At 47.0% G+C, this 24,484-nt stretch overlaps 3 protein-coding genes across 3 annotated transcripts; 1 reads left to right on the top strand and 2 right to left on the bottom strand.

The window, feature by feature from the left end:
* Window positions 1–6,314: 6,314 nt before the first annotated feature.
* LOC123191087 (uncharacterized) lies at window positions 6,315–8,844 on the top strand. Its single transcript, XM_044603856.1, has 3 exons — window positions 6,315–7,544; window positions 7,653–7,799; window positions 8,350–8,844. The coding sequence occupies exons 1-3, from the start codon at window positions 6,639–6,641 to the stop codon at window positions 8,677–8,679; spliced, it is 1,383 nt and encodes a 460-aa protein (XP_044459791.1). The 5' UTR covers window positions 6,315–6,638; the 3' UTR covers window positions 8,680–8,844.
* Window positions 8,845–10,014: 1,170 nt separating this feature from the next.
* On the bottom strand, window positions 10,015–12,256 carry LOC123191086 (heat shock 70 kDa protein BIP5). Its single transcript, XM_044603855.1, has one exon. The coding sequence runs from the start codon at window positions 12,184–12,186 to the stop codon at window positions 10,183–10,185; it is 2,004 nt and encodes a 667-aa protein (XP_044459790.1). The 5' UTR covers window positions 12,187–12,256; the 3' UTR covers window positions 10,015–10,182.
* Window positions 12,257–12,828: 572 nt separating this feature from the next.
* LOC123191085 (actin-related protein 6) lies at window positions 12,829–18,022 on the bottom strand. Its single transcript, XM_044603854.1, has 8 exons — window positions 17,677–18,022; window positions 16,214–17,007; window positions 14,961–15,153; window positions 14,824–14,887; window positions 13,674–13,758; window positions 13,533–13,583; window positions 13,383–13,445; window positions 12,829–13,282 (listed from the first exon to the last, which is right to left on the bottom strand). Exons 2-8 carry the CDS (start codon window positions 16,918–16,920, stop codon window positions 13,153–13,155), a joined length of 1,293 nt encoding a protein of 430 aa, XP_044459789.1. The 5' UTR covers window positions 16,921–17,007; window positions 17,677–18,022; the 3' UTR covers window positions 12,829–13,152.
* Window positions 18,023–24,484: the final 6,462 nt, after the last annotated feature.

Raw genomic sequence — 24,484 nt, 5'->3', positions numbered from 1 at the left:
TGAACACAATATAGACGCGAGCGCTCATACATACGCACATACACTCACCCCTATGAACGCACATACTCTCACGGCATAAGGAGTGACCCTAACGACATCCCATATAATAGTAGACAACACGTTTTAAATCAGACTGGACTGAATGAAGAAAGGTCTTTCCACACAAGAGTGGAAGGGATCTCTACCCCTATAAGCACCTTCAAAGAGACTAAGCCGGTATATCATCTTGAGATTTACAAAGTCACCGTTAAATCTGAGAACAGTTTTTAAAAAACTGATTAAAATGGTTTGGTTTTTACTCTAGGCTTAATTGGTTGAGGTTTTATTGGGTTGAGTTTTTTTTGGTTCAAGTTTGGTTTGGGTACATAGAAAAGCCAGTTTGGGTATAATTGGTTACGGGCTTAAAGAGTTTAGGCATAACCGCTGAAAACTATGGGTTCCAACCCGGTTCTTTGCCCCGGAGCGCAACTGAGAAAACAAAAGAACAGCCCCATCGAGGGGTCGAGGCGTCGAGCTAAACCTACTCGTTCCCGAGCGGCCGAGCCAATCCACCGCTGCCGCCGCCGCCGACTGCCAACCACCGCCTCGTCTCCCTCATATCTCGCCGGCCTACACCCTCTCACTCTCCCCCTCTCCCTCCCCTCACAGATCAGTGCGCCCCCTCCTCCTCCAGCTCGCCTTCCTCGCCCCTTCCTCGACGTCCTCGTCGACGGCGTCGTGCATCATCCGGCTGGCGCGCGCCGGGGCCAGCGCCGCGCCGGCTTACCCGGCCGTCTATCTCAACCCCTTCATCGTCACGCACCCGGTCGAGGGGTGCAGGGCCGGCCCTGGGGAGGGGCGGGGGGGGGGGGGGGGCGCCCCGGGCCTTTCGAAATCCAGGGCCCCCCTCAAGGTGCGCAGGTAGCCTAGGCGATGCAGGGACGCAAAAACGTACGCTCAGATTACCATTCAATCAATAGGTAGGCATGCACGTAGTAGCCCACGAGGCCACGACCAGTTCTCCCTTTCTCGCGATTGCAGGGGCCAAGGGAGCTAATTTTCGTGTTTTGACCCTTTTGTGAAAGTTAGCCCAGATCTAACCCTAATTTAAAAAAAAATTGGGATCTGACCCTTTTCCTACCGTCGAGGTCGATAACGGTAGGGTATAACTGCCTACCGCCGAGGCCTCCGGCGGTAGGACATAACTGCGTCGTCATGGTCGTCTGATATAAAAAATACCCTACCGCCAGATCTTTTGGCGGTAGGATGTGCAACCCTACCGCCAAAGATGACGGCGGTAGGTTGTCCAACATGCGTCGATACAATCTTTGCTCCATATTATTTAACTGATGATAGTGCTAGTACTATACTGATATATGTTTGCTTATTCAAACTCTAGGCCATCCATCCGGCATGGCAGCACGCATGCATGCATGCACCAGTGAGCTACTCCTGCCACTGGGTCGCACGTTGCAGCCTTATGTCTGTTGGTGTTTACTATGTATGGTGCATGCATGCATCCATGCATATTTCTTAATAGGAGTAGTACCATCAGTACTATAGCCTGTAGCCTCCTGTTCACACGATCACACGAAGATTTCTATCTGTGGCATGCCTACCGCCAGACTCTTTGGGGTATGGTTGCACAGCCTACCGCTAAGGGCTTTGGCGGTAGGGTATTTTTCACATTAAACAACCGTGACGGCGCAGTTAAGTCCTACTGCCAAGATCCGTGGCGATAGGCTGTTATATTCTACTGCTACACACTATGGTGATAGAAAAAAAAGATCAGATCGTAAATTTTTTACAAAGCAGGGTCAGATCTGGGCAAACTTTCACAAAAGTGTCAAAACACGAAAATCGGCCGCCAAGGGGACCCTATGGTGTAGCGAACAAAGGTATTGGGCCCAGCCCAGACCAGAGATGGTAGCACACGACGCCCACGCCAAACTCGAGCCCTAACGCAGCAAGACCATCGCCTTTGATGCGGTCGCGGCGGCGGCGACCATGGAGAAGGAGCAGGCCTATGGCCTCTCATCGTGGGGCTGTGGTAAGAATTGCGTTGCCCTTTTTTGATCGAATCCACTGAGGTTCTATGCAGTCCCTGCCCCTGGTTGTATGGATTTTGAGATTTGTCGTTCCTTGCTCCTGGCTGGAAAATTTGTAGTCACCATGAGCAGAATCCTTTACATGGTATTACAAAATTAGGAGCCGTGCGTTATTGCTCGATTATGAGTTAGTTGTTGCCATTGTTGAATCGAATAGCAAGTCAAGTACCAGCCAATACGGTGTGTTTACGCAAGGCACAGTTTATTGTTATAACTCAGTTATGATTGAAACTTATGATTTAGTGTAGAAAATGTTAGTAGCACAAAATAGGTCCGAAGCACATGTTGGATTTTGAGTAATAAACATTATGTATACTTTGCAATTCAGAAGCTGGAAATTGGTAAATGAAGAAAATGTAGTGGAGGATATAACAGCTACCGAATCTGAAGCGAGATGGATATATGTTCTACATAGTTGTGTTCCTAGATTCTGAGACGATGTCTACTGAAAGAAGATTAACCACTAAGGTGCATCAAATTCTCTAAGAACTCGCATCAATTCTATGATTTCATAGTGCTGCTGCAAAAACCATATCTCAAAGCATTCAGATGGTTCCTTCCCTGTGGAAGATTTAAACTTAAATCTCCAATATCAAAGTGGATAGAAAATATGTATATTGTATATTATTTTAAAAATTATATCAAGGGCCCCGGATTTTAGTTTCGCCCCGGGCCCTCAAAATTTCAGGACCGGCCCTGGAGGGGTGACAGCGTGGCCAGGAGGATCAGAGCCTCCTACGGCGACACCTGCGCTTCCTAAGTCAAGTTCGTCGAGGCCGGCGGCGCCCGCACCATCCCACTCATCTACAATGAGTCAACGAGCCCACGAGCGCCTCCTCGAGGTCACTGCCTCCAGATCCCCACCTCCCTCCCCTTCGTCTCTCATTTTACTCCAGAAATTCCTGTTCCTTGGAAGTCAACCCGAAGTAGATGTACCGGGCAGACCAAGGATATACGCATCCACCTTGCCCCTGCTGGTGCCATAGCAAAATTTAGTGGAAGAAATCCTATGAAAATTACTAGAATGTGAGCAGTTTTATATTCTGAACCTAGGTGAGCATGCGACTTGAGTCCTGCCACCAATGAAAGATATACTGTACTTTACTTTGGCTGGCCATCTATTTCTAATTAATGATCATGAACTGGCTATGCTCTGGATTGATTGTAGTAGCTCTCTATGAGAGGTCACTGGAAGCTGTAAAGAAAACATTTGATCTTTAGAAAATGTTGCAGAATTCAAGAACAGAGAATTGCTATTGGCTTCTCAATGTTGCTTGATTTGGATTTGAATTTTAGTGTAATTAACAGCTAGGTTCTTAAGTGTCCTTTTGTTATTTCTTTGGCAGTTGTTACATCGAGGTTCTTAGTTTTCCCAGATTAAATGCCTCAGGTGCTGCATTCTTGATTATATCCTGATCATCCATATATGCAATGGCTAGTGAAGTTCCGAAGTTGGTGGCCAAGTTGGCTCTTTAGAAAATCCATCATCGATAAAATGCTAGAATGCACAAGTTGACATTTTGTAACGGGCCAAGCAAATTGTTATGTTTATAAGTCTACCTTTTTTCTAATGTTGCACAAGTTAGTGGCACCTCTTTGGTGTCCTTTCTTTGATGTGTTAATTTTACTAGAAAAGGCTAAAGAATCACATCCATGCTCTTGTATAGTCCAGGTTATTCACTCTGTCATACGCACCTACTTTACATAGTGTACGGCAGCCATATGTTGCCAAAAATTACATAAACCTGAGATTTTCTCAAACCTGGGAGAAGTTGGAGCATGGCATGAGCAACTAGTGATCCAGACTCATAGCTTGAGGTTTTTCATGTGTATGGTACAGTCTGCAATGCATTATTTCACCTAGGAAACAATGTACACCATATTTGTTTAGGCCTCTTCTTAGGGGAAACCTGTTTGATTAAAATTATTAACAACTATTTTTTAAATTGGCTAGAGATGACTTGCCATATTGTGAATGAGATCTCGGTGTCAATGTAAAGATATATCATGGTTACAAGTTCTAAAAATTGTGTCTTTTCAGATCAAGGTATGGGCTGACTACTACCGCCATGAGAAGTCGGTGACTTCCATCATCGGCAGATGGCGTAGCGCAATCCCGGCTTGGAATCAATTATCACCCTTAATTCAGCTCCGTTTATTATTACCTCTGTACTTAAAGTGTTGGTAGTGCAGAATATGTAAGCTGTCAAGGGCAATATTTGTGCTTCAGAATCTGTATTTTGTACTAGTACATGTTATGAAGCTGTCAAGTGTTCATCAATTTAAGTGTTGGTAGGGCAGAATATGTAAGTTGTCAAGTGCAATGTCTGTACATGTTATTAAGCTGGTGCTATGTTTTTAGCTATCAAGTGCAAGATCGTTCATATATTGAGCTGTGCATGTATGGGTGGGGAACTGATATAGAACCATAGGCTAAAACCATAGTTCCTAGAATGGGTTAGTTTGGTTTTGGGGAATTTTTCATGTGGTTTAGTTTGGGTTGGGTGCCAATGCCAATTACGTGGGGTTAGTTTGGTTCAGTTTCCAAAACGTCATCACGTGGGTTCAGTTCAGGTTTGGTTTGGTTACCCACCCATTCTCAGATTTAGTCACCGTAGGCACCTCATCGTCGACGGGAACGTCTCCTCTCATTGAAAGCGCATCGCCGGAAATTCTGAAATAAATCCAAGAATTATGCGAGCATCAGGACTTGCCATGATGGGTTGGGGATACCACAGTCCCTCTAACCATCCAACCACAGATTGGTTCGCGTAATGTGTATACATTGATGAAGAACAGTCGCACGGCGAAAAAGCTAGTGGTTCTGTTGCTGTACTGAACATGCAATCATAAAAAAAAATGGGACCACTGATTTATCACGTGGCTGAAAAATAGAGCCCCCCTTTGATTTTCATTACTCACTCCGTTCCTAAATACAAGTCCTTGTAAAGATTTCACTACGAACCACATACAGAGGAAAACGAGTGAATCTACACACTAAAATGCATCTATATACATCCAGGGCCGGCCCTGGGGTATGGCCGGAGGGGCGACGGCCCAGGGCCAGGACGGTGGGGGGCCCAAGATTTTGTATGTATGTGTAGTATAGCCCAGTGAAAATTAGGTGGAGTTAAAAATAAAGGAAACCTACACGGGGGCCTGGAGATGGGCTAGGCCCAATTGAAACTAGCGACAGGTGAAGCGTCCGACGCACGGCCGCACGCAGGCGATAATCCATCTGATCGTTCTGTCGTTCGCTTCGTTAGTTCGTCTTCCAGTCTTCCTCAACCGTCTCGTCGCCTCCGCCTCGGTCCCTCGGGAATAACCGGACTCTTGTTCGTTCTAGCCGCTGCGGTGCCGTGCGCGGCAGACCCGGCAGCTTGGTTTTGCGCCGTGCGCCCCATGTCGGCGACCCGCCCATCCGGCATCAATCCATTCAGCCATCCACTGCAGGTCATTGGCAAATGGTCACAAGATCCCGACCGTGAGTTTGTGTGGTCTTTTACAAGTACTCCTTCCGTTTTAAAATAGATGACCCAACTTTATACTAACTTTGCACTAAAGCTAGTATAAAGTTGAGTCTAATATTTTGAAATGGAAGGAGTATGTGTTAATCCATCCTCAAATTCAGTGTACTGTCTATATGAAACATAATTAAGGTTTTAATTTATAAATTTGTAATTGTCTGTGTTCTCTTTTCTTCGTAATTTTAGGATAATAGTCTGCTTTACAACATTCTTTAAGAAGCCTTGCTGAAAAAAATGGCGTTTACGTGTGTCTTACGACTTAGGGGCCCATATCGTCGAGGTCGCCTAGGGCCTTCCAAAACAAAGGGCCGGCCCTGTTTGCACGCAATCTAGCAAGAGGTATAAAGTACCTTTCCAAAAGCTACTTTAATGAAATCAGGGAAATGTAACTAAAGTGTTGATTCACAAATATTATTATTAGGTATAAACAACTATTCACCGTGTGTTAGCAAAATTAACATGGTTGGCTGCTTGTTTTTCTGGAAAGCCGGCCAAGCTTGCCGCCTGGTAAATCAACATAGATCCTTTTTTCACACACCATTATAATTTGTATCAAAAATATATTAGTTTGTTTAGCGTGAAAAACACATTATTTTTATAATATTCAATATTTCCATGTACAAGTTGCAAGATCTCATAGTGTGGTGGTGATACCTTCTCTCCAAATAAATGAATGAAATTTACTCCTCCCATCCCATGAGAAAGAAAAAAAAACACCCTTTGTGAGAGCCTCCTCGCGTCTCTCTCCATCCAGCCGCCGGCGGCGAGAGAGGCTCACTATCACTAGCACTAGAGCACAGATCCAACGCATCCACCATCCAATCAACCACCGAATCCAAGCTGACTATCCATTTCAGCGGCGCGCCCGAGGGGAATCGAGGAGGCGGCGGGGGCGGCGCTCCCCGTCCCTTCCAGATCGACGGCCGCAGGCGGGAGGAGCCGCCACCTCGAAACAGGAGGCCGCCGCCCGGGGCGCATATCGCTCGATTGGTCCTAGCTAGGGTTTCAGTAGTCGGCCGGGACCATGGAGTCGCCGCCGCCCAAGCGCAACTTCGGCGACGGCGGCGAGGACGGAATCAGCGCGCTCCCCGACCACCTCCTCCTCGACATCCTCGAGCGCCTCGACCTGCGCGAGGCGGTCCGCGCCGGCGCGCTCTCCACGCGCTGGCGGCACCTCCCCGGCCACCTCTCGCGCGTGCGCCTCGACGTCGCTCACTTCCGCGGCGCCACGCCGCTCGAGGTCATGGACGCGTTCACGGGCGCGGCGCGGGCCTTGCTGACTCGGGTGCCTCCCGCCGAGGGTGGTCCCCTCAAGGTGCTCGTCCTGAGCTTCTACACGTCTTCCCCTCACCTGAGCTCCATAGGCCGCCTCATCGAGGACATTGTGAGCTTGGGCCACACCCAATGCCTTGAGTTTTGCATATCCCCGCCGGGCACTAACCCGCTGGGCAGCAACATTGAGATTGGGCAGGAGTTCATGGCCTTCTCCCGCGCCTACCCAGTTGCCTTCTCGTGGCTCACGACGCTTACGCTCGAATATCATGCTTTTGGAAATTCCGACATCACTGACCTCATTAGCGCTTGCGGCAGGCTCAGGCACCTCAGCTTGAGATTCTGCAGACTGCTTGATCTGCACTCCACGCTCAGGATTGATGTGCCGTGCTCTGAGCTCCAGGAGCTTGAGTTCATCGGCCTTTTGTGCACACGCATCGAGCTCGTCTCTGTCCCCAAGCTTAGACAAGTGGAGTGCAAATGTTGGCTCTTCAATAACCCTCCAGTGCGCTTTGGCTACGTTCCTGAGCTTCGCGGTTTAGTACTCGCTTCTAAAGCCAAGGCATGGCAAGAGCCATTCGCGCTCAGCGAATGCTTGTCAACGAGTGCTGGTGCCAGGAACCTGTCAACACTGACTCTCTGTTTTGGGTACCAAATGGTAAACTTAATTAATTTCTGCGCACCACTTAAATATAAATCTTCTGCATCTTCATACCATGTGTTCTTCTCTACCAGTTTCAGTTGTGCATGTATGTTCTTGCTGCAGATTTGGATTCAGCCAGAACCTCCGAAGCAGCGCATTGCTATATTCAGAAACCTGACCTCTGTGCGTCTTTTCGGTATCTTCTGTGAGTGTGATCTGAGCTGGACTCTGTTTATCCTTGAGGCTGCACCTGCCCTACATGATTTGGCAGTAAGTGTTACTTAACCTTCTTTCTAATTTAGTCCACATCTTAGCATGTACATGACACATTCTACATTTTTATGATGATATGTTTTTCGGATATTCAGCATTTAAAACGTACCAACAAGTTAATCTAATTTCCAACCACTCACCAACTTATCACAAATACTACAAGTAGTGCATACAAGCCGCATTGTAATTTTGCAGCGAGACAATGTCCATGCAAGGCAAAAAAAAAGTTGGATCGTATCTCATGTTAGAGTAATCCAAAAATTCGTCATATGTTTTTCTTGAAAAGGAGAGCCTAGCCTCTGCATCGAGTGATGCACATCGCCGTCTTATGTTTCATATTACAAAGAATCTTGGTTAAAAGAAATAAGAGGATAATATGGTTGTAATTACAATGGAATCCCAGAAGCATATTCATGTGACATAGTTACGATTTAATTCATGCAAATTCCTTGAAAAGTATATAGGGGTGTCAAAAACACTCTTATATTATGGGTTGGTGGCAGTTTAATTAACATGTGTTACTTACTTTCTATATCATTGCTTGAAGTTGTCTCGACATTCATGTGTCAAGACGCCCGAGAACAGCGCCGAGAAGACCAACGTGGTGTGGGAGCCATCCAAGGATTTGAAGCACCCGAACTTGAAGGTGTTGCAGATCTTCGGGTGCGGGGATGAAGACAAGGTGACAAACTATATAAGGCTTGTCATGGAACGAGCTGTGGGGCTTTTGATAATTCGGTTGTATGGTGAAAACCCATGCACATACTGCGATGCTGGCAACCTTGAAAGATCCCAGGCGGAAAAGGCTGGCAGGCGTCGGATTAAGGAGCAACTCACACATGGATCATCCTCATCTGTGGAGATAATTATCTGTTGACGGATATGGTCAGGGAATGCTAGTAGTCTCGTAATGCTCGCAGGCTTGCAGCAGCTTGAGCAATGACTGCAAGAGGCGCAGCCAGTTGTAATTCTAATTTCTGGTTATTGGTGGCCTGGGAACACTTGATCGCACTGTGGCTAACTTAAAATGTGTGTACTTGAATCTGGATGCATGTTTTTCTCTTTCAGTTTACCAAGTAATTCCGTAACATCAGACTGAAGCAATGGAGGCGAGGTTGACTGTAGATAAAAAATGTCTGTGCACCCTTTTTGCTTTGTGTTGATAAATTTCCCTACTCATGGAGGTATACTGTTTTGTACTTGAAGGATTGATCAATCAAAACCAGATGATTCCAAAACCAAGGTCTACCTTTTAACAATTTCTAAGAAGGGAGCTTCAGAATAAGCAAATAATTTGAAACTGATTTGGTTGGGGTGCGCCGGCCTAGGCAGTAGAGGCCCAATAGCAAGCTACTGCGGTGACACGCAAGTTGATGTTTCAGGTTTTCCACTTCAGATTCCCAAGGTTTCAGGTGTTCAAAGATTGATTTACCTCTTTCTTCTGATTAAGATGGTCAGAGAAAAACTAGGCCAGACCATAACAACATGATCGACTTATCATTTTACAAAATAAATAAAGTGAATCGAATAATTGTTCACTAGGTGAGCAAGCACTTCAGCATCCTTGTTCCTAGTTTTATATAGCACCCAAGTTTCGAGAAACTACTTAAGGAAGACTAGATGCATGAGGTGACCAAACATGGATACATAAATCTCCAAATTAAGCAAGGAAAAGCGCTCTGACAGGTCAAAGTAGGAAAGTCATGTATCTCTATCTCACCTTCTGTGAGGGATTTCTCCAAGGTCTTCCAAGATGGTGAGAAGTCAAACCTGAAGAAATGTTACAGTGCTATTTTTCAAGTTCCGATGAGATCAACCATGCAAGATTTGAGAGAGAACACCCGAAGCATTTTCTAGACTTTCACCCAAAAAAGAAGGAAATGCTGTAAAAGATTTGAGAGAGAACACACGAAGCATTTTCTAGACTTTCAAAAATCCGTTTCGTTTCCTAGCAAAATGGCAAAAGGCATTGCTGAACTGCTCCTCAAACACCATGACCACCTCCAGATCAAGGACGGCGACCGGAACTGTGCTTCTCGGCAGCGGTCAGCGGACTGCTCCTCAAACACAATTTCTGTCTGATTCACGGAAAATTCCTACTGGAAATTAAATATGTCCTTCTGTAAGATTTACTTTGTACTAAATCATCAACAAATAATATGGATCCGAGGGAGTATAAGATTTTCCCAAATTCCAGAATATGAACATGAACTTAAGCAATGTACCGTGTATATTATACTGTATTAATCAAACACACAAACAATCAACAAGATTTCTGACCTTGCCCGTTGATCAGCAAGTGCGTAGTTCAAGTCTAATCTTATGCACCAGTACTAAGGTAAGACAAAAATTAAATCTCCTATCTCCTAGTAGTAAAAATCTAAAGCTCGTCGTGGTCGTTGTCCTCCTCGGCGTCGTCGTCATGACCACCGCCGGCGTTCCCGTAGGCAGCGGCGAAGGCGGGGCTGCACACATCCTCTAGCTCCTTGAGCTTCTCCGCGTAGTCGTCCTGGTCAGCGTCCGGATTGGCCTCTAGCCACTCGCTGGCCTCCCTCGCCGCCTCCCTGACCCTCTCCCTGTCGCCGCCGTCCATCTTGTCCCCCAGCTCGCCGTCGGCCGTCGTCCTGGCGCTGTAAACGTACGCTTCCAGCTTGTTCCGCGCGTCCACCTTGTCCCTCACCTTCCTGTCCTCCTCGGCGAACTCCTCCGCCTCTTGCACCATGCGCTCGATCTCCTCCTGGCTGATGCTACGACCGGCGCTGCTGATCTCGATCTTCTCCGACCTGCCCGTGCCCTTGTCCGCCGCCCCCACGTGCAGGATGCCGTTCACGTCCACCTCCAGCGTCACCTCGATCTGCGGCGTGCCCCTCGGCGCCGGCGCGATCCCGGTGAGGTCGAACTTGCCCAGCAGCCGGTTGTCCTTTGTCATGCTCCGCTCGCCCTCGAACACCGTGATGGTCACCGTCGTCTGCCTGTCCTGGTACGTGGTGAACATCTTGGCCCTCTTGGTCGGGATCGGCGAGTTCCGGGGGATCACGCTCGTCATCACGCCGCCGGCAGTCTCGATGCCCAGCGTCAGCGGAGTCACGTCCAGCACCACAACCTCCTTGGCGTCGCCGCGCACGATGCCGCCCTGCACTGCCGCGCCGTAGGCCACGGCCTCGTCGGGGTTGACGCCCTTGTGGGGCTCCTTGCCGCCGAAGTAGTCGCGGAGGAGCTGCTGCACCTTGGGGATCCTCGTGCTGCCGCCGACCAGCACCACCTCGTCGACGTCGCCCTTGGCCAGCCCGGCGTCCGCCATGGCCTTCTTCACGGGCGCCATGACCTTGCGGAAGAGGTCGGCGTTGAGCTCCTCGAAGCGGGCCCGGGTGAGCGGCTCCGACAGGTCGACGCCGTCGGCCAGCGACTCGACCTCCACGCGGACCTGGAGCTGGGTGCTGAGCGCCCGCTTGGCGCGCTCGCACTCGCGCCGGAGCTTGCCGAGCGCGCGCGCGTCGCCGGAGATGTCGACGCCGTGCTTCCGCTTGACGAGCCGGATGAAGTGGTCCATGACGCGCTGGTCGAAGTCCTCTCCACCGAGGTGTGTGTCGCCGTTGGTGGCGAGGACCTCGAAGACGCCGCCGTCTAGCGCGAGCACGCTGACGTCGAAGGTGCCGCCGCCGAGGTCGAACACGAGCACGTTCCGCTCCTTCCCGTCGGCCACCTTGTCGAGCCCGTAGGCGATGGCGGCAGCAGTGGGCTCGTTGATGAGGCGGACGACGTTGAGGCCGGCGATGGCGCCGGCGTCCTTGGTGGCCTGGCGCTGCGCGTCGTTGAAGTAGGCCGGGATGGTGATGACGGCGTCCCGGACCTTCTCGCCGAGATACGCCTCGGCCGTCTCCTTCATCCTGGTGAGCACCATGGCGCTCACCTCCTCCGGGCTGAGCGTCCGCACGTCGCCGGCCTTGACCTCCACCTCGAGGTGCGGCTTGCCGTTCTTGTCCACCACCTTGAACGGCAGCAGCTTCATGTCCCGCTGCACCTCGGCGTCGACGAACTGCCTGCCGATGAGTCGCTTGGCGTCGTAGACGGTGCGGAGCGGGTTGGCGGCGGCCTGGTTCTTGGCGGCCTCGCCGATGAGGCGCTCGCCGGAGTCAGTGAAGGCGACCCAGGAGGGGGTGATGCGGTTGCCCTGGTCGTTGGCGATGATCTCCACGCGCCCGTTCCGGTACACGGCCACGCAAGAGTAGGTCGTGCCCAGGTCGATGCCGATCACCGGCCCGCCGTTGCCGTTGCCGTTGCCGGAGCCCTTCTCCTTCGCCGCCGCCGCGGCCGAGGGAGCCGGCGTGGCCGCGAGGAGCAGCACCGCGAACAGTAGCCCGCGCAACTTCGTCGCCCGAGCCATGGCGCCGGCGATCGATCGATGTCGTCGCGAAGCTAGGTCCAAGTAGTACGTTGCAGGACGAGGCGGTGCGGCTACTATTTATGGCGCGAAGGGAGGCCTATAGCGAGGGTGTGACGTGGACGAATCGGAGGTGGTCTCCGACGCGGTCTGTCCCTCGGGATCGCGGTGACACGCGTGCGAGTCGATCTGGGCCGTTGGTTTCCACGATCGGACGGCTGCGAGGGCTCGTGACACGCTGGCGGGAACCGGGCTGGCTGCTGCGTGACGTGTTGGCTGTCAACAAGGATGTTCGATCATGATTCCAACAAAAAGAATCAGTTCCTGACTTGCAAAAATAAAAGAATCAGTTCCTGGGCCCACTTTGGAGGTTACATGTATGAATTCTCTCACAAAAGATTAAAGATATGACCCAAGAGGTTAAAAACAATTTCAGACACCAAAATTCGGGAAGTCATCTCGTCTCTTATACCAAATTTAAATGTGATTCAAATCTACTTTGAATTTAAGGTACGCAGGAGGACTGATGGAGCGTATCACTGAATTTCAAGGACACCACGTCGAAAGAGGTGTTTGGATGGAGAAAGAAGGTTGTTGACATCAATTTCACATTGTTATTTAAACAGCCAAACTTCACGAACTCACTTTCTGCAATCACGACGCAAAATTTTCTCAATTCAAGGAAGGTTCATGCAAAGGCCGGCTAGAAAATCCTCAGGAAAATCTGAAATTCCCAGTAGCTAAATCCACCAACCCACAACTGAATCCATTCATCCAAAGTTGATCTGCATGCATGCATGGGGAAGAGAACCTCTGGTCTCATGACCAACCATCCGTTAGTTAAATTTGTCTAGTTCAAATACTGAACTTGTTAAACCTTTTTCAAAAGATGAACCCCCTAATTCGCATGGCACTTGCTAAACATGCCATCTAAAATAGGCTACATTGTTCTATCTACTGAGCAACTCTTCAGTGGAAGAATCTTCGGCGGCACCGTGCCGACCCCATCTCCTCGTACTCCGATTTCGTAACGCACATCGACTCGAAATCGGGGCTGGATGCCAGGACAGATCCTCCTCTCCAGACACCAAGAATTGGGCTGCGCAAAGTAGCAGAGCGTTAATGCCATTCGCGCCGCACATGAGCGTTAGTGAACAAGCGAGATGCGCCAAGACAGAAACAGAGTAAAAGGCACGTACTTCTCTTGAGAAATTATCTTCACCTGGTACTCCTCGGGCACAAGAGGTCGAAGTTCTCTCTGCCTGTTGATACAAACAACTAAGATGATGCACACAGACTCGTGTGATGGGAGATAGCACTGTTACTTTTCCTACAGAAAAACTACTTACAATCTTTCAGCGAACCGAGGGAACAACGTGCTTCCGCCTGTCAAGATGATGCTGAAAACAGCCCAATGCATGAGAACAAGAGTCACGCGATCAGAGGTCAAGATAGCGTCAGGCATTTCACCGTTTAACGACAAAACATACCTCTGATAAAGCACAGGTTGAATATATGGATGACAGGCTTGTGCAGCACGAACAATACACTCAGCAAGGCCCGCTTGATTCATGCCTACAAAATTCTGTTATCAGTATATTCTTATTTCTTACCCTTGCAGAAGGGAAACTAATGAGCTGAAGCAGTAGGTGGAATCGCTCCTGCTAACTTGCACAAATCAACTTTATCCTGACAGTCATTCAGCCTATATAAGGTGCTTCCTTTTCTTATGGCAATAGGCCAGTCTATTCTATCCATCTGATCCAAAATGCATCAAAGTTAAATTTGAGTGGAAACAAATGGAAACAGAAGGAAAATAGAACTATCATGATTGGTAACGCTTGTAGAGAGATAAATTGAAAAGATTCTGTACACAACTCTATTGTTTCATTTCTCTATCTACATGAACTGGCACTTTGGCAGAGCACCTGCCTTTCACGGTAAAAAAAACACTTTTTGGACAGAAGAGAAGGATAAGACAGACTGTTTTGCAGTCCATCAAAATTTGGGAGAACAAACAAGAGAAATTGTGACCCATAAGTTTTGCTCTTACAGCAAAACTGCCCCATATTTTCTGAACAAGCAAATTAAACCCATATTCAAATTGTCTATCCTTCTTTTCCTTTTTGTTTTATGTTTGGTCTGATTCATCCCACCAAATGTATTTTCTAGGATGCCCTCCCAGTATGTATCAAAATGCAAAGCCTGCGGCTGTAACATGTAAGGTCCCAAGGCAAAAATTATCCAGTTTAATGCAATGGAAGTACCACACATTTTGACAGCGTTTCAATGATCACCACACATTTTCAGACATTGTGGAATGCAGAAAAAATCTAGTCCTGAAATTTATATATCCTTAGCTAGCATCAAAAGATTATGTCTGGTTGAGAAATCATTTTCATTAAGGGTGACAAATTAAAATTAGGTTCGGGATCCTTGAGTAGTCTCTGAAGCTCACTCTGCTAATCCAGCATCTCAATGAGATGGGGGCTAGCTAGAGAGAGAGAGAGAGAGAGATTCAGAGTCCTTGAGTTAGTCTCTGCAGGACAGGATGCTAGGGCAATAGCAGGGGCATGTTCTAAAAAAAAGATTATGAAGTACAGATGAAGAAGGTATAGGAGACATTTAGATAACACGAACCCAGATCAATTGGATGAAAAAGCATCTCCGGGACAAGGAACCTCTCGTTGGTCAAGGCAAATTCCTGCAAATTAAAATTCCGTTAGATGATTGTTACCAAGTAACATTCGACATGTAACAAAAACACAGGATGTTACATTTTGACTTAGTTCAGGCTTTTTTCGATCCTTGTCTATGCCACTGTCACCATCCTTTTTATCTAATTCTCCTTCAACAGGCAGAGAGCAGTATCGACGTGCTTCATCCAAGTCTTTGACAAACCCTTTCTTGTATGTTATGCCATCAGGGAGAATGTAAGAACATCTAAATGGGTTGTCCTTGAATGATAAACTGCAATAATTGCATATCACACTGTTAAGAGATTTGATCATTTGTAACTAGCAGAGAAAGGTAGTTGTTTGACTAACTGATAAACAAGACAGTATATGGTGCTTGAAAAACACAATGATATGATGGTATGCACATTGCCTAAGCAGAAAAAATTTAAAGCTAGGCGAAACAGTGTGATCAAAACTATTTCGAATGTCAAACATAATGAGCAGATATCCACAGATGTTCAACCAATCAACCAACTAATAAATGAATGAAGTACTAACTGATATCTCTGTCCAGCTCCAAAGGAAAATTTAAAGTATGAGACTCTTAATCAAATTTGACTTTGCTTGAATAAACCCTCACATTCATTAATTACTCAGTACTCGCAGCTCAACAACAGGACCACAACCAGCTATTCAGACTGCAAAGGATCAGTCATTGCTTGTCATATCTTCTCAAGTACATGGTGATCTTGCATTCAGACTCTTAAGTACATGGTGATCTTGCATTTGCTTAGTTTGTCAACTGAAACCAACTCTAGGCCATAATATTCAGGTCGAGTACAAATTTATAACTATACTTTCCTTCCATAGTCTAAGCTTGTGCATGAGTGTGTGCATATGGTATACAGTCGGATAATTTTCTTAGCCATCTCTGTTTGAAGCTATCATAACCGCAACCATTCTACTAAAGTCTACAACCTGACTAACCAAGTATCCAGGCATTTGAAGCTAACAAACAGTTGTTGTTTCAAATAAAGTAAAGTAGGACACAGGGGTTACCCTTCTGTTTTCAGCAAGAAAAAAAATGCAACATAGATTTATTTTGAAGATACAGAACATAGTTCCATAGGTGCCATTCTATCAGCAGATATGGTTAGGTTTGTTGCTCAAACAACTCATTAACAGTTCAGATTACAAGAGGTACAAGTTCCTAGCTGGTCTTTCCATACGAAGGTCACATCTTAATTTAAAAATTATCATGAAATTGTTCCAGACTCTAACCTTAAACAAAAAAAAAAGAGAACACGGTAATTTAATATATCCACATCATGTCAGTGAGGAAGTCAGCAGACCTGGCAAGGCGAAGATCACGAGGGACATCAAGGGAAACAAAGCATAGCTTTTCCTTTGCGTCATCAATGAGGAGGGTCTCATCCATGACATTAAGGGACCGGTACGAAACAAGCTCCTTGAGATAGTTTGTGAGGGCCTTGCCACCAAGGTCCATACGCCGCACAGCATAATTCAGCGTAAAGTTCTGAAGGACAGGGGACGCATGGGTGAAGGAGAAGCCGCAGTCCACAACAAGACTGCATTGGGTATGAAAGAGCGACGGCTGGCGGCTGGCCTCGTAAAGGTGGACAAGGGAAGGAGCGTCAGCAACGCAAAGAGAGTTGAAGCCAAACTCCTCGAACACAAGTTCGTCGGTAGCATGCTGCAGTCCTGGAGGATTGAACTGCGGTTCCACCAGTAACAAGGATGAGTTTGTCGGATCCACCTGGAGCAGGGTGCGCAGGACCCGTTCCCACACCTCCCGCTGCACCTCTGTATTGATAAGGTAGCCACGGTCAATAGGACGCCTCAACGTCATGCCAGTCACATCAACATCTTGTGCCTGCAGCTGGTCAGCCGCTAGCCATTTCTTCGAATTTGCATTGGAACCAGGAGACTTTGCTATACAGTTCGGTACGACAGCAATTGGATCCTTGTCCCCACCAAAACCAGCCTTCAGAAGACCACCCCCATTGTCTATCACCACCACACGTGATCCACCCGTCATGTAAAATCCCACTGCTACTTCTCTCTTATTCAAGCCTGTCCCTATCCAACTGAGACCCAAGCCGGTATACTTGAATTTAAAAGGGTCCTGCATAAAGAACAATTAAGGGATCGATTTGATAAATTGCTCAACAACTGCATGCAAATCTTCCCATGTAAACAGCATGCGCTTTAGCAACAGACATAATAAATCTGCCTTAATATCTAGGTAGGCGTGGCTCAAGTGCGACATGTTTTTTTCAGAAAACTTTGTATAGCAATATAGAAAATCATGGAGCCGGTGAGAAACTGTAAAGTGAGGCTTAGCAAGACATAGCAACTAGGAAAACAAACCACGAAGTTTCAGCAGCTAGATATATGTTCTAACACTAGTAACAACACAAACAGGAAGAATACACTGCAGCGGCGGCCTAAATCCTTGAACCCAATCGTATGTCAGAGGCAGTGGCGGACCCAGGAATAAAATGGAGGGTGTGCACACTCCCAAAAAAACTGTCTAATCCAAAGTGTCATATAATATGTGATAAAATAATACAAACAAATAGCTCAATCAAGTCTCACAACATTGTAGCTGACGAAATATACTCCAAATTCCACAATTCAATGGCATCAATCAATTATATATAAGCATTAAGCAGTAAACCAGTGGCTAAATTGCTGTCTTGCATCAATTCAATCAAATCGGTTGCTGGCTAGTACATTATAGTAGTACTAACAGTTGGGCAAACAGAGAAACAACTCAATCCATTATCTATACCTTGCTGTGAATGGCTAGAGCGGTGGGTCCCTCGGGGCATAGGGGTGGAGGCTGGAGCTCGCCGGTGCCCCAGGAGCTCGCAGCGAGGGAAGGGGGCGGGCCGCGCCGCCGCGGGCGAGCCGGCGCCTAGCGTGGAGAGGGGGGCGGCCGGGCGGGCCAGGGGGCAGGGTAAGGGAGCGGCCGTCCGGCACTACTGGCGGCCAAACGGTGGCGGGAAGGGGAGCGGGCGGCCGGACGACAGGGAGACGGCGAGCCGTCGACGGGGAGTGGCGGCTGGCTCCTGGCTGGTTAGGTCTCTCGGCTCTCGCTCGTGTCTGCCTCTGGGAGGACTGGGGAGAGAGGTCCAGAGGAGAAGTAGACTGTTGGGCCTGGGCTGTGGAATGCATTTTAATTGGCTGGGCCTTTATCGAACCTGCACAGTTTTACTTCAAAAAAATAACATGGTTGCCTAAAATAAACATGGTAAAAAAACAGAATTTTGGGTGTGCCACGGCACACCCACAAGGTCCGACTGTGGTCTGTGCCGACGACCAATGGCAAGGGGGGTCACAGGATCCCACGCTCGTGTAGCTTTAGATTTTAGTGCCCTAGTAGCTTAGATTTTGAGGTCGTTTCACGTCTTCGATTTGGTGGCAGCGATGGCGGCACTAAATAAAGGAGTTCGAGATCATTCCTCGACCAGGGATAGATTTGGGAACTGGTATGTTCAAGCGGGGATGACGTGGCGGTGGCATCCTTGTGTGGACTTGGGTCCTTGGGCTCCGTCGTTGTGGCGGCGTTTGCTCCAACATTGGCGTGGAGCTTGAGAGGTAGTCCAGGAGCGAATGCAGTTAGTGGTCTACATCTTCGGCACCTGGAAGATAGTGGATCGTGTTTTGGGTTCATGATTGGTGGCTGGTTGGTATGGTTTCCTCTTCCGACATGTTAGTCAAGCAGGGGTATCAGATCTGGAGTGCGATGGCGTGTCCAGGGTGTTGTCCCAGCCAGATTCTTGCTATGGCAATGGTTGTGCCTTTGGTAAGTTGCTTTGGAGATCCAAAAAATGCATATTATTGCTAATGGATTCTCTGAAGCTAGCGTGCATGAAGCTATGGAATTATTAAACAACATACAACAAACAGGAAGTATAGCTCATTACATTGACAACTTTGAACATTGTATTGCTTTGGTCAAAAGAAATCATCCATTTCTTCGGTAAATTTTTCTTCTGGGCTGCTATATTGGATGTTTAAGAGGAGATATGAAACATGATGTGTATGGTTAGAAACCAACTCATATTATAGAAGCTTATTTGGACTCCAAAATTTATGAAAAGACTGCAGCAACCACTCAAGTGCAACTAAATTTCAGACAAAGAGGACAACATAACCAACCTTTAGAAATAATTTTCCAATAGCACAAGTGCCACAACAAATATAATAGGAGAGAGCAAACCGACCTCTTCCAAATGCTAGAGCTTTTTCGTACCGTACAGAACCTTGATCTGGGTAGCATAAATACAAAATTAGAAAAAAACATTACACATACGTCATGAAGTGGAAGATGATAGTGACACTGAAACAAATATGGAATATGTTTAGTCTCATGAACAAACTTTCCACACAACTCCTAATACTCCTGACCAATAAGTAATGCAGGTGTCTTGTCATGTAGCAGAGGGAACAACAAGTCCTCGTACTTTTTCCCTCTTGCTAATGGTTGATGACAAACTAGTAGTTTCCCTACTGGATAGTGGGTCTTCATATATTTTCGTGAGCACTGATTTTGCAATCCAGAGTAGTTGTTATCAAAAGCCTATCACTCCATAAAGGAGTAGTAGGAGGTGGCAAGTTAATATCCAATGGTGTGGTACCTCTCAAGGAATTTCAGATGCAAGGCAAGACTTTCTCAAGTTCCTTTAAGCTTTTGGATTTAGCAAGCTATGATATAATTTTGGGAGTGATGTCTACTACACTACCTTCTTCTTGTAAACGTTGTTGGGCCTCCAAGTGCAGAGGTTTGTAGGACAGTAGCAAATTTCCCTCAAGTGGATGACCTAAGGTTTATCAATCCGTGGGAGGCGTAGGATGAAGATGGTCTCTCTCAAGCAACCCTGCAACAAAATAACAAAAAGTCTCTTGTGTCCCCAACACACCCAATACAAATGGTAAATTGTATAGGTGCACTAGTTCGATGAAGAGATGGTGATACAAGTGCAATATGGATGATAGATATAGGTTTTTGTAATCTGAAAATATAAAAACAGCAAGGTAACTAATGATAAAAGTAAGCAAAAACGGTATTGCAATGCGTTGAAACAAGGCCTATGGTTCATACTTTCACTAGTGCAAGTTCTCTCAACAATAATAACATAATTGGGTCATATAACTATCCCTCAACATGCAACAAAGAGTCACTCCAAAGTCACTAATAGCGGAGAACAAACGAAGAGATTATTGTAGGGTATGAAACCACCTCAAAGTTATTCTTTCTGATCAATCTATTCAAGAGTTTGTAGTAAAATAACACGAAGCTATTCTTTCCATTCAATCTATCCTAGAGTACGTACTAGAATAACACCTTAAGACACAAATTAACCAAAACCCTAATGTCATCTAGATACTCCAATATCACCTCAAGTATCCGTGGGTATGATTATACGATATGCATCACACAATCTCAGATTCATCTATTCAACCAACACAAAGAACTTCAAAGAGTGCCCCAAAGTTTCTACCGGAGAGTCAAGACGAAAACGTGTGCCAACCCCTATGCATAAGTTCACGAGGTCACGGAACTCGCAAGTTGATCACCAAAACATACATCAAGTGGATCACGTGAATATCCCATTGTCACCACAGATAAGCACATGCGAGACATACATCAAGTGTTCTCAAATCCTTAAAGACTCAATCCAATAAGATAACTTCAAAGGGAAAACTCAATCCATTACAAGAGAATAGAGGGGGAGAAACATCATAAGATCCAAGTATAATAGCAAAGCTCGCGATACATCCAGATTGTGCAAATCAAGAACACGAGAGAGAGAGAGAGAGAGAGATCAAACACATATCTACCGGTACATACCCTCAGCCCCGAGGGTGAACTACTCCCTCCTCGTCATGGAGAGCGCCGGGATGATGAAGATGGCCACCGGAGAGGGATTCCCCCCTCCGACAGGGTGCCGAAACGGGTCTAGATTGGTTTTCGGTGGCTACAGAGGCTTGCGGTGGCGGAACTCCCGATCTAGGTTTCTTTCTGGAAGTTTGGGTATATATAAGAGGTATTGGAGTCGGGAACAAGTCAGGGGGTCCCCGAGGCGGCCACGAGGTAGGGGGCGCGCCCAGGGGGGGTAGGGCGCGCCCCCCACCCTCGTGGGTGCCTCAGGACTCTTCTGGCTCATCTCCGATACTCCATGGGCTTCTTCTAGTCCAAAAATAATCTTCGTGAAATTTCAGGTCAATTGGACTCCGTTTGGTTTTCCTTTTCTGCGATACTCAAAAACAAGAAAAAAACAGAAACTGGCACTGCGCTCTAGGTTAATAGGTTAGTCCCAAAAATCATATAAAAAGCATATAAAACATCCTAGATGGATAATATAATAGCATGGAACAACAAAAAATTATAGATACGTTGGAGACGTATTAGGGAGCACATTAGATATACAGTTACACTCCTATTTTCTTGTACCTGGTGCAAAGGATTTTGATTGCGACAAAGAACGAATCTCCTGTTACTTTGCATCATCATACTTGTTGGTGGTAAAACCGGCAGACCTGGTCCCGAGCTGTGGATGTCGGATTGGTGGTAACAGGAGCGAAGGAGACAATATTTACCCAGGTTCGGGCCCTCTCGAATAGGTAATACCATACGTCCTGCTTTGATTGTATTGATGATGATGTATCAAGTACAAGCTTGATCTACCTCGAGATCGTAAGGAGAAACCTAACTCTAGTGCTAGATGAATGTAATTGTGATTCGGTCCCCTCTACGGGTTAAACCCTCTGGCTTATATACACGTCAGGTAGGGCATCTAGGGTTACATGGTCGATATCCGGGGGTACGCATGGAGGCGGCCGGAGATGTCTTGGAGTATAGGCCAAGTCTTTGCTACATGCAGTCTTGATCTCGTCCAGGCATGTAGCTTTTGGAGTCCACCTGATGGAGAATGAGGGCCTATAGGCCCAGTCCGAGGACTATGGGCCGACTAGGTTGGCACTGAAGGAAATATGCCCTAGAGGCAATAATGAAGTTATTATTTATTTCCTTATATCATGATAAATGTTTATTATTCATGCTAGAATTGTATTAACTGGAAACATAATACATGTGTGAATACATAGACAAACAGAGTGTCACTAGTATGCCTCTACTTGACTAGCTCGTTAATCAAAGATGGTTATGTTTCCTAACCATGAACAAGGAGTTGTTATTTGATTAACGAGGTCACATCATTAGTTGAATGATCTGATTGACATGACCCATTCCATTAGCTTAGCACCCGATCGTTTAGTATGTTGCTATTGCTTTCTTCATGACTTATACATGTTCCTATGACTATGAGATTATGCAACTCCCGTTTACCGGAGGAACACTTTGGGTGCTACCAAACGTCACAACGTAAATGGGTGATTATAAAGGAGTACTACAGGTGTCTCCAAAGGTAGATGTTGGGTTGGCGTATTTCAAGAATAGGATTTGTCACTCCGATTGTCGGAGAGGTATCTCTAGGCCCTCTTGGTAATGCTCATCACATAAGCCTTGCAAGCACTGCAACTAATATGTTAGTTGTGAGATGATGTATTACGGAACGAGTAAAGAGACTTGCCGGTAACGAGATTGAACTAGGTATTGGATACCGACGATCGAATCTCGGGCAAGTAACATACCGATGACAAAGGGAACAACGTATGTTGTTATGCGGTCTGACCGATAAAGATCTTCGTAGAATATGTAGGAGCCAATATGGGCATCCAGGTCCCGCTATTGGTTATTGACCGAAGACGTGTCTCGGTCATGTCTACATTGTTCTCGAACCGTAGGGTCCGCACGCTTAACGTTACGATGACAGTTATTATGAGTTTATGCATTTTGATGTACCGAAGGTTGTTCGGAGTCCCGGATGTGATCACGGACATGAAGAGGAGTCTCGAAATGGTCGAGACATAAATATTGATATATTGGAAGCCTATATTTGGATATCGGAAGTGTTCCGGGTAAAATCGGGATTTTACCGGATTACCGGGAGGTTACCGGAACCCCCCGGGAGCCATATGGGCCTTATTGGGCTTTAGTGGAAAGGTGAAAGGGGCTGCCCATAGTGGGCTGCGCGCCTCCCCCCCTCCCCTAGTCCTATTAGGACTAGGAGAGGTGGCCGGCCACCTCTCTCTCTCTCTTTCCCCCTTGGGAGTCCTATTAGGAATAGGATTGGGGGGGGGGAGTCCTACTCCCGGTAGGAGTAGGACACCTCCTGCGCCTCCATAGGTTTGGCCGGCCAGCCCTCCCCCTGGCATCCTTTATATACGGGGCAGGGGGCACCTCTAGACACACAAGTTGATCATTGAGATCGTTCCTTAGCCGTGTGCGGTGCCCCCTGCCACCATAATCCACCTCGATCATATCGTTGTAGTGCTTAGGCGAAGCCCTGCGTCGGTAGAACATCAAGATCGTCACCACGCCGTCGTGCTGACAGAACTCTTCCCCGAAGCTTTGCTAGATCGGAGCCCGGGGATCGTCATCGAGCTGTACGTGTGCTAAGAACTCGGAGGTGCCGGAGTAACGGTGCTTGGATCGGTCGGATCGGGAAGAAGACGTACGACTACTTCCTCTACGTTGTGTCAACGCTTCCGTTGCGATCTACAAGGGTACGTAGATCAGACTCTCCCCCTCGTTGCTATGCATCACCATGATCTTGCGTGTGCGTAGGAATTTTTTTGAAATTACTACGTTCCCCAACAGTGGCATCAGAGCCTAGGTTTTATGGTTTGATGTTATGTGCACGAGTAGAACACAAGTGAGTTGTGGACGATATAAGTCATACTGCCTACCAGCATGTCATACTTTGGTTCGGCGGTATTGTTGGACGAGACGACCCGGACCAACCTTACGCGTACGCTTACGCGAGACCGGTTCCCTCGACGTGCTTTGCACATAGATGGCTTGCGGGCGACTGTCTCTCCAACTTTAGTTGAACCGAGTGTGGCTACGCCCGGTCCTTGAGAAGGTTAAAACGGAGTCTATTTGACAAACTATCGTTGTGGTTTTGATGCGTAGGTGAGATTGGTTCTTACTTAAAGCCCGTAGCAGCCACGTAAAACTTGCAACAACAAAGTAGAGGACGTCTAACTTGTTTTTGCAGGGCATGTTGTGATGTGATATGGTCAAGACATGATGCTAAATTTTATTGTATGAGATGATCATGTTTTTTAACTGAGTTATCGGCAACTGGCAGGAGCCATATGGTTGTCGCTTTATTGTATGCAATGCAATCGCGATGTAATGCTTTACTTTATCACTAAACGGTAGCGATAGTCGTGGAAGCATAAGATTGGCGAGACGACAACGATGCTACGATGGAGATCAAGGTGTCGCGCCGGTGACGATGGTGATCATGACGGTGCTTCGGAGATGGAGATCACAAGCACAAGATGATGATGGCCATATCATATCACTTATATTGATTGCATGTGATGTTTATCTTTTTATGCATCTTATCTTGCTTTGATTGACGGTAGAATTATAAGATGATCTCTCACTAAATTATCAAGAAGTGTTCTCCCTGAGTATGCACCGTTGCGAAAGTTCTTCGTGCTGAGACACCACGTGATGA

Source organism: Triticum aestivum, chromosome 2A (assembly GCF_018294505.1).
Source record: "Triticum aestivum cultivar Chinese Spring chromosome 2A, IWGSC CS RefSeq v2.1, whole genome shotgun sequence".
In the NCBI taxonomy this organism is placed as follows: Eukaryota; Viridiplantae; Streptophyta; class Magnoliopsida; order Poales; family Poaceae; genus Triticum; species Triticum aestivum.
Note: the sequence above shows the minus strand (reverse complement) of the source record. Positions and strands in the feature narration are given on the sequence as shown.

Coding starts and splice junctions, on each gene's coding strand:
- LOC123191087 (XM_044603856.1), top strand. CDS start 6,639: ATGGAGTCGCCGCCGCCCAAGCGCAACTTCGGCGACGGCGGCGAGGAC. Junction 7,545..7,652: donor TCTGTTTTGGGTACCAAATG/GTAAACTTAATT, acceptor TTCTTGCTGCAG/ATTTGGATTCAGCCAGAACC. Junction 7,800..8,349: donor CTGCCCTACATGATTTGGCA/GTAAGTGTTACT, acceptor CATTGCTTGAAG/TTGTCTCGACATTCATGTGT.
- LOC123191085 (XM_044603854.1), bottom strand. CDS start 16,920: ATGACGGGTGGATCACGTGTGGTGGTGATAGACAATGGGGGTGGTCTT. Junction 14,888..14,960: donor AGCCTGAACTAAGTCAAAAT/GTAACATCCTGT, acceptor TTTAATTTGCAG/GAATTTGCCTTGACCAACGA. Junction 13,584..13,673: donor CAACCTGTGCTTTATCAGAG/GTATGTTTTGTC, acceptor GGCTGTTTTCAG/CATCATCTTGACAGGCGGAA.
- LOC123191086 (XM_044603855.1), bottom strand. CDS start 12,186: ATGGCTCGGGCGACGAAGTTGCGCGGGCTACTGTTCGCGGTGCTGCTC.